The sequence below is a fragment of the Mobula birostris genome, chromosome 9 (genome assembly GCF_030028105.1).
Source record: "Mobula birostris isolate sMobBir1 chromosome 9, sMobBir1.hap1, whole genome shotgun sequence".
Taxonomy (NCBI): Eukaryota; Metazoa; Chordata; class Chondrichthyes; order Myliobatiformes; family Myliobatidae; genus Mobula; species Mobula birostris.
This window is the reverse complement of record NC_092378.1, coordinates 62,472,783-62,481,414: the sequence shown is the minus strand read 5'-3', so window position 1 is coordinate 62,481,414 and position 8,632 is coordinate 62,472,783. Positions and strand designations below refer to the sequence as shown.

General features: G+C 45.0%; 1 protein-coding gene across 1 annotated transcript; it reads right to left on the bottom strand.

Annotated features, from left to right (window-relative positions):
- Positions 1–1,137: 1,137 nt before the first annotated feature.
- On the bottom strand, positions 1,138–8,368 carry dusp6 (dual specificity phosphatase 6). Its single transcript, XM_072268164.1, has 3 exons — positions 7,407–8,368; positions 6,392–6,820; positions 1,138–1,682 (listed from the first exon to the last, which is right to left on the bottom strand). The coding sequence occupies exons 1-3, from the start codon at positions 7,804–7,806 to the stop codon at positions 1,375–1,377; spliced, it is 1,137 nt and encodes a 378-aa protein (XP_072124265.1). The 5' UTR covers positions 7,807–8,368; the 3' UTR covers positions 1,138–1,374.
- Between the last annotated feature and the right edge of the window lie 264 nt (positions 8,369–8,632).

The window sequence follows — 8,632 nt, the reverse complement described above, 5'->3', positions numbered from 1 at the left end:
TACTGTACTAGGTTCTATGCTAGTGCAGCAATTGGTAATGGGCGAGGCAGATATGTTAGGGACATTTAAGAAACTCTTCGACAGGCACACAGGTGCAAGAAAAATGGAGACTATGTGGGAGGGAGGGAATTGATCTTGGAGTAGGTTAGAAGGTCAACACAACTTTGTGGGTCAACAGGCCTGTAATGTGCTCTAACGTTCTATGTTCAGGGATCCGTGAATCATGTTAATTAAGTAACAGCCAAGACTTGTGTGAGGTTCTATATAGGCAAAATAGTTATTTATTAATAACTTAGTATAATACAATCATTCTTAGAATAAATCCCCACTCCACATTAAGCCTCCTGTGACAAGAAAATAGGGAACAGCTTCCCATTGGCTACTGAACTACAACAAGTGCATTGCATACATACAGTATTGACTTTCCAGTTTTCAATACAGACTTAAGAAAAAGAAAATCTATTGCATTCACGATTAATTTCCCTGAAGTGTCTGCACAGAGGTAATGCACTGTATGACCAAATCACAAATTAAAACCCAAAGAGACACCCTGGGTCCCCTGTATCCAAAGAACAGTCTTTTCATTCATAAGCAAGAAAACACAAACACTACATACACATAACCAAGGCTCTCAGTTTAGATGGAGAAAATATAAAGGCCATAAATCAAAAAGCTGTTTTAATTTACACTCACACGTAGCATTTCAAAGCAAAACAGTCGAATTTTTTTTGGCATATACTGTCCCAGTAATCAGTCAAAACATAACAGATTTACATAATTATACAATTCCATACTTCCACCCCATGAGTCAGCAGGTGGAATGGATTCAATACAAACAGGAAATTACTTTCCCTTAACACTCCATCCCCAAATCTACAGAATCTCAGCTGACATTGCATTTGTACGCAGACAATATATACAGAAAAGTCATGCTGTGAGATACTCAACCAGATCATGAGCACCAAAACTAAACTGTGACCAGTTCCGGAACTCCACAAAACTTTTTGTTTCCCTACTAGCGTGAATCGACAAAGTCTTCACTGAAGACAAACAGTTAGCTACCAGCAGGGCAGAAAAAGAGGGCATGATCAGGAGCAAAATTGCTACACCTGACTTCTCTTTTTATCCCTTCTTTACACTGCAAAGCTTTCAACCACTTCACTTTCCCAGATAACCTTGTGAACCGCCAACGGCCCCAAAGTCAAAGGTCAGGGAAACCTTCCCCCTTTACAACAGGCTGCTTTGACAAGAGCCAAGCCGCCTCCAATGAGATCAGTTATTCTTTCCCAGAGCCATTTTGACCCTGTTATGTATCAGTGATCCGACCTTGAAAAATTCCTCCCCAGCCTCTTGCATAGGTGTCGGGTAGTCAGGTCAAGTGGACTGGAGCGAGTCAAGCTGGAAGACGTTGTGGTTGGTGGGGGTGGTGAAGTAGAGAGGCTGGGTGGGCAACCGGTTATCGCAGGGGCTGCTGAGTCCCAGCGTCCGCTCGAAGTCCAGCAGCTGCCCCATGAAGTTGAAGTTGGGGGAGATGTTGGACTTCTTCATCTTGACGATGTCATAGGCGTCGTTCATCGAGAGGTTCAGCTTCTGCATCAGGTAGGCCACGGTCACCGTGACTGACCGGCTGATACCAGCCAAGCAGTGCACCAGCACGCCACAGCTCTGGTTACGGGCTTCGTCTGAGGAAGATTAAAGAAAAATAGAACGGGCAGGTCAGTGGGAGATACAACACCAAGTCTTAGCAGGTCAAAAAAATCTCTACTTGATTAACATTGAACAATACAGCACGGCACAGGCCTTCAATGGAGGTGAGATTTAACCCACTGCAAGATCAATCTAACCCTTCCCTCCCACTTAATGCACCATTTTTCTACCAACGAAGTGCTTATCTAAATGTCTCTACCACCCTGGCAGTGCGTTCCATGCACTCACCAACTTACATCCGACACCTCTCTCCAATCACCTTAAAATTATGCCTCCTCGTGTTAGCCATTCCTGAATAATTTCACATAATTTTCTGCCACAGAACAGCAAAGTTCACATTACATCAGCTTAATTTAGTTTTTTTTTTAAATTAGAGATACAGCATGGTAGACCAGTCAGTGATAATAAATCTAATTCTGATTACCGAAAGAATAATTTGTACGGTTACATACCGAAAGGCAGAGAAGTGGGATTGATAGGAGCTAGCATATAGGCAATGGGCTGAATGACCTCCCGTGCCTCCATACAATTTGCAAAACACCTTAACCTTCAACTCACATCACATCCGCACCCCCCCGCCACAGTCTCAGTTTCACAGAGAAGTCAGAATGCCAGACCGTGCTCCCGTCTTACTCCTTCCATCGGAAAGGAGGTACAGAAGCCTTGGGTCCCACACCACCAGGCTCCGCAACAGTTATCACCCTTCAGGCCCCTGAACTGGTATGGACAACTTCACTCACAACACTGAACTGACTACATTGATAAGTCATCTGGACCAGATGGACTACACCCCAGGGCTCTGAAAGAGGTAGCTGAAGAGATTGTGGAGGCTTTGGTAATGATTACGGAAGGTGTTGGAGTCCATTATTAAGGATAAGGTCTAAGGTTACTTGGAGGCACATGATAAAATAAGCCAAAGTGAGCATGGTTTCCTTAAGGGAAAATCTTGCCTGGCAAATCTATTGGAATTCTTTCAGGAAACAAGCAGGGTAGAAAAGGAGAATCTGTGGATGCTGTTCCCTCTCAGCCATGTGGGTGCGCGGCCCTTCGTAAGGGAAATACTCCCTCTCACGCATATAGCCTTGCAGCTGGAACTGTATGGTTGGGAAGCTTGTGGTCATGCACTTTGGTAGAATGAATAGAGACGTAGGCTATTTTCTAAATGTGGAGAAAATTCAGAAAGCAGAGGTGCAAAGGGACGTTGGAGGCTTTGTGCAGGATTCCCTAAGGGTTAACTTGAAAGTGGAGTTGGCGGTATGGAAGGCAAAAGCAATGTTAGCATTCATTTTCAGAGGACTAACTTTAAGAGCAAGGACGTAATGCTGAGGCTTTATAAGGCATTGGTCAGCCACACTCGGGAGTATGGTGTGCAGTTTTGGGCTCCTTCGCTAAGAAGGGACATCCTGGCATTGGAGAGGATCCAGAGGAGGTTGATGAGAATGAGTCCAGGAATGGAAGGGTTAACATATGAGCTATTCCACCATTTATTATTCCTCTCAAACCCATGTGGCATTTGATGCCTCTGGGTGAGGGGAGGGGGGGGGGATCTCATTGAAACCCCTGTAATATTGACAGGCTTAGACAGAGTGGACGTGGAGAGAATGTTTCCTGCAGTGGGGTGAGTCTCGGTCCTCAGGACAGCGGGATGTCCATTTTGAACAAAGATGCGGAGGAATTGTCTTTGGCCAGAGGGTGGTGAAACTGTGCAATTCATTGCCACAGAAGGCTGCAGTAAAAACAGAGGTTGGTAGGTTCTTGATTATTAGTAAGGGCATGAGAGGTTACAGGGAGAAGGCAGAAGAATGGGGTTGAGAGGGAAAATAAATCAGCCATGATGGAATGGCGGAGCTGATCTCAATAACCAAATTCTGCTCCTTATTCCACAACCTATGGACTCACTTTCAAGGATCCTGCAGCGCATGTTCTCAATATTATTCATTACTTGCTTTATGTTTGCTGTTTATCTTCTATTATACATTGACTATCCGTCTGCGCGTGATTTTTCATCCATTCCATTGAGTTTCCTTGTACCCACTGCGCATGCCCGCAAGAAAATGTATCTGAGAATATGTGACATATACGTACTTTCATAATAAATTTGGAGGTTCGAAATTTACTTTGAACTTCTATATTCGACTGTGTAAAGAAAGCTTCTAAAGTGAAGAAAACTGCAAAAACCTAGAGTTGCAGAGCAGTGTTTTGGAAACGCCAGTGACGTCAAAGGATACAGTGCGGCACAAGTGTAACCGAGAACCCTGGCGTGGGTTGAAATGGGTCACAGCTGACAAAAAAGTTCATTCATTCTCTAGTGTATTGATGTCCGTGCATGAATGTTTCAATAGAAAGTTTGCAAGATGGCAGTGAATGTCCTCTGTGTGGAGACTCCCTGGCTGTAAAATTTATTAACTGATTCCCCCAAGTGTTTGTGCTCTCGTCACAATAGAGGCATTCAGGCGTATCAAAAGACAGAGGAGTCACAGGGGACTGGGCCCATTAACAGGAACAGGATGTCAACATTGCCTGAAAATGGTTTCCTTTGTAGGAGGAAATGCATTACAATGCCTTTAGATTAGTTTTTCTGCGGCTTCTAGCCGAAATTCCTTCCGCCCAGGCTCAAATTAGCCCCGAACTGCAGGACGCGCCTGAGGGATTGTAATTACATTGGTTCTGATTAAACGTTGTCTGCATAGAAACGGCGGGAATTCTTTCTGAACTTGTTTAAAACCTTCGATTGGAATCCACTTGTCTGCCGGTCAGTTTTTTCAAAGAACAAGATGCAACAATTTAGCCTATGTTACCTCTGAAATTAAACACAAGTCCTAGTCTCGTATATAGACTTGTGGATGTTTTAGAGGGTAGAACTGAGAATTATTTATGTGTGTGGACTCGACGTCAATGACCAGGAACAGCCTCTCCACCTTATGAACGGTCTAACCAACACCACCTGGTTATCCCTTTTGTTTTCACACTGTTTACTTCTGAAAATTAAATTACAGAGTTTCCACACAGTAATAATAAACAGAATTCTGGACCACCATTATAATGGGAGATTATTTTGTGTGCGTGTGAGCGCGCTTCCAGTCCAGAGTTCTCACACAGTTTGCGCGGACTCGGCCAAGAGCCGCCCACCTTCACTGAAAGCAGAGCATCCGAAATGTTCCGGAACATTGCGGATATGCTGCGCCTTTCCCCAGAATCCGGTACAAACATATACCAATTTCCTCCTTCTCCTTTCTTTGGAAATATGTCCAGAGTTGTGGAGATTGTGGCCTGCCCCTTCTTTAAACGCTGCTGGCTCTAAAAAAAGGTCCTTAAGATTTGTTTCACATACAGTGAGATGTGTCATTTGCGTCAAATCAAACCAGCAAGGGTTGTGCAAGTGTGGCCACACTTCCAGCGCCATCACGGCTTGTCCACACTTACTAACCCGAACTCGTACGTCTTTGGAATGTAAGAGAAAGCCGAACGCCGGGAGGAAACGGGGACAATGGACAAGCTCCTTATAGGGGAGGGGATCGAACCCCGTCTGGTGGTAGCAATTGTGCTAACAACCCCTCTGCCGGGCGGCCCCATTTACAAACCGGTGCCATGCATTTCATCCGCTCAATGGTTTAAACATTTAAATCATGATAGAACCTTTAACCAGCGCTCACAATGCCACCCCAGGATAAATTATCAACCACCCTCAAACAACGAAATTTTAAACAAAACGCAGACACTGGAGATACTTAAACCCCTGGAAAAACTCCGCCAGGGAGCAACTGTAGAGAGAAACATTCCATATTTCAGGTGAAGACTCTTCACAACTGAGAAAGAGATGGATCAAGTTAGTTTTAATGTTCCTGACTGACTCGTTTTCATGCCAGCCCTGACAAAGGGTCTTCGACGTGAAACCTGCTTCCACCTCCACAGATGCTGCCTGACTTGCTGAATTGACCCTCTCTTTTCGCGGCTGCCGTCGGGAAGGAAGTCATTACCCTTCAACCGTCAGGCTACTTACTGATCCAGCGAGGATAACCTCAGTCACCTCAACTCTGAACTAATACCACAGCCTATAGACTCACTTTCTACAACCATTCTTCTCAATATTATTTTTACATACTTATTCTTTTACAGTCGCATTTTGTCTTCGCATGCTCATTGGGGGCTTGTCCGTCTTTATGTGTAGCTTTTTCATTGACTCTAAAGTGTTTCTTTGTATCTACTGTGTCAGTAATAAAATGCATCTCAGGACAGTATATAATGACATCTGTATACTTTAATAATAACTTTACTTTGACTTTGCCGAGTGACTACAGCCATATCTTTTTTATTTTAGATTCCCATTATGTCGTTCTTTTGATTTGTTATTTATCGTTTTTTTCTCTACTTAAGGTACACAAAACAAACGTCCCCTTACAACATAAAATGTCGGAGGAACTCAGCAGGCCTGTCAGCATCTATGGAAAGGAATATTGCTGCTCCTAATCTACGTAATTATCTCTCTGGGCTGAAATAGGATTCTTGTTTGCAAATAATATTTAGACTAACAAATTAAATTTTCATTTCTTTTGGCTCACCTATCTTCCTCCAAATCTTATTTAGATGATCCCAATTGCATAATTTTCTCCCAAACTATCACAGAGACATCGGCAAGAACCTGTGCAAAGAATTAGATGGAGAAGGTTTCAGTAGAATCTCTTACCTATAAATGCAATGGCTTCAGGGAAAAACTGGGAAAGGTTTTGACTCCAGTGATCTGAAATGGGGATTTGCTTGTACTTAAATTCGCCGGCGTTCTCAAACAGGTTGGGGAGGTTGGGGGTGACGTTCAAGATGTACTTGATGCCGTGTTCTTCCAACACGTCGAGATTGGTGGAGTCCTTGGCGCAGCCCAGGTACAGATAGGGCAAAATCTCGACTGGGAAAGGCGGCTGGTGGCTGTTGGACAACGGACTGCTCTCGCACTCAGTCGCGCTGTTCGGCGCGTCCGACTCGATGTCTGACGAGTCGGAGCTGATGCGGAGTCCGCCGAGTCCCAGGACGGGCACCGTGGGAGAGTTACTGCAGCAGGAACTGTCTCCGTTAGTCTCGCAGTGCGCCGGGTATTCCGCCTGAAACTTACTGAAACCGCCTGTAGACGCAAACAAAACACAAGGACAACCACATTAGAACCAGTCCAGTGCCTCAGAATTACCTAACACAGAATGAGACCATTCGTCCCGTTCCCTGTCGTGCTAGCCCCTGCCACTTGTCTGAGTATTGGTCTTCCCAGTCCTCCGTTAAGAGTCGATATACCTTTTCCCGAACACACATCTACTCATTTCTATCCGTTTTCTTCAGGAGTCTCTCAAGGAATGGGACCCAAAATTTCAACTACTTGAGGTGGGGAATAAGGATTCTGTTAGGATTGACATCAGCCAGCCGGTGCGGACCGACTTACGATTTGTAGTTTTTCCAGCATCTGCAGAATCTCGAGTGTTCACAATTTGTAAATTCCTGGTTAAGCTAGCGCGATCATTCGAACAAGGACTTCAAGAGGTGGGCCGTGAACTACAATTTACCCAAAATGCTATTTCATTTTTGGAGCATATGGTTCCCCTCTGTCCTATAAATTCCATGTCAACAGATTATTTTGAAAATTATATTGATATAGTCTTGTAGGTAGCAAATGCGAAACCATATTCCAACACCCGGTTGATAAGGAGAAAAGATCTTACCTTCCAAGCAGAAGACTTTGCATCCCTCGTCCTTTAACTTTCTGAGTAATAGGCCAAGTACAGAGGTGGTGTTCAGATTCTCGTTCCATTCGGCAGAGCTCTCGTCGTACAGGAGAATGATGTCGGTCTTGCAGCGGCGGGCGAAGCGCTCCTTGTCCTCGTTGTTCGAGATGAGCGACTTCACGGGGAAGTTCCCCTTCCTGAGCCGCCGCAGCATGAGGCCCGGGATGGCCACACTGATGGCCGCCTCGATGTGTGAGGACTCGTAGAGCTCGTGGGCACGGCAGTCCATCAGTAACAGGCTGTCGCTGCCTCGCTCCAGCTGGTCGTGGAGCCAACCCGCCGCCTTGCAGATCGCCATTTCCGAGTCAAACGGGCAGCAGGGTAATTTTTCTAACATGGGGACAAAAAATTACTGACCGTGCATGAGCTTTAAAACAAGACGGTAGCCAACCTGTCGACTTTTTTTTATCAATGGGAACACCCCTCTATAACCGCTCTCGCCAAATCGCGAAATGTATTTGCAAATTGCAAAATGTTTCACTGCAAATACAACCTAATATTGCAAAAATAAATTTAAATGCCAAACTCGTCTGAAAAAAAAGAATTGTATTGTCCTAAGAAAGAGCTTAGCTGGTTTGCATCTGTCGGCGACTGAGCTCAGATTGCTGAATGGTACAGTACGGCTCGCTCTCTTTTTTTCTCAATGACCCTGGATGGCGCCGCGTCGTTTGCGCCGCAGCCGCCAGCCAACGCTCAGCGTTTCTTCAATAGAAACACTCAGCCGCCTTGCCCCGCCTCACGGATGGATGCATTCAGCAGCAGCCGTCCAATCACCGCTCGTCACTGCTCCTGTCGTCACCGCGTTGCCTGGGCGACAACCCGGATTGGAGTTTTTTTTGTGTGTGTATGTGAGAGCGAGTGTGTGTGTGTGTGTGTGTGTGTGTGTGTGTGTGTGTGTGTGTGACAGAGAGTGTGTGTATGTGAGAGCGAGTGTGTGTATGTGAGAGCGAGTGTATGTATATGCAAAAGAGCTTTGCAAATGCCATTCACAAAGGGGGGGGGAGGATTTTTTTCGTAATCGGATACAGGAATTTCCGCTCTCGCTCCTCCTGTCTCGAAGCCTAGCTCTCAAGAGAGGATGGAAAGAGGAATAAAAGGAGCCAAATAAGCAAAGAAATTGACACATTAATAAAAAAATTAAAAACTCTAGTGATACAAATAAC

Bases quoted from the DNA above. Each gene is read 5' to 3' on its own strand.
- dusp6 (XM_072268164.1), bottom strand. From the start codon at position 7,806: ATGTTAGAAAAATTACCCTGCTGCCCGTTTGACTCGGAAATGGCGATC. The intron at 6,821-7,406 runs GTAAGATCTTTT...TTGCGTCTACAG, and splicing joins CAAAGTCTTCTGCTTGGAAG to GCGGTTTCAGTAAGTTTCAG. The intron at 1,683-6,391 runs GTAAGAGATTCT...AATCTTCCTCAG, and splicing joins TGAAGCCATTGCATTTATAG to ACGAAGCCCGTAACCAGAGC.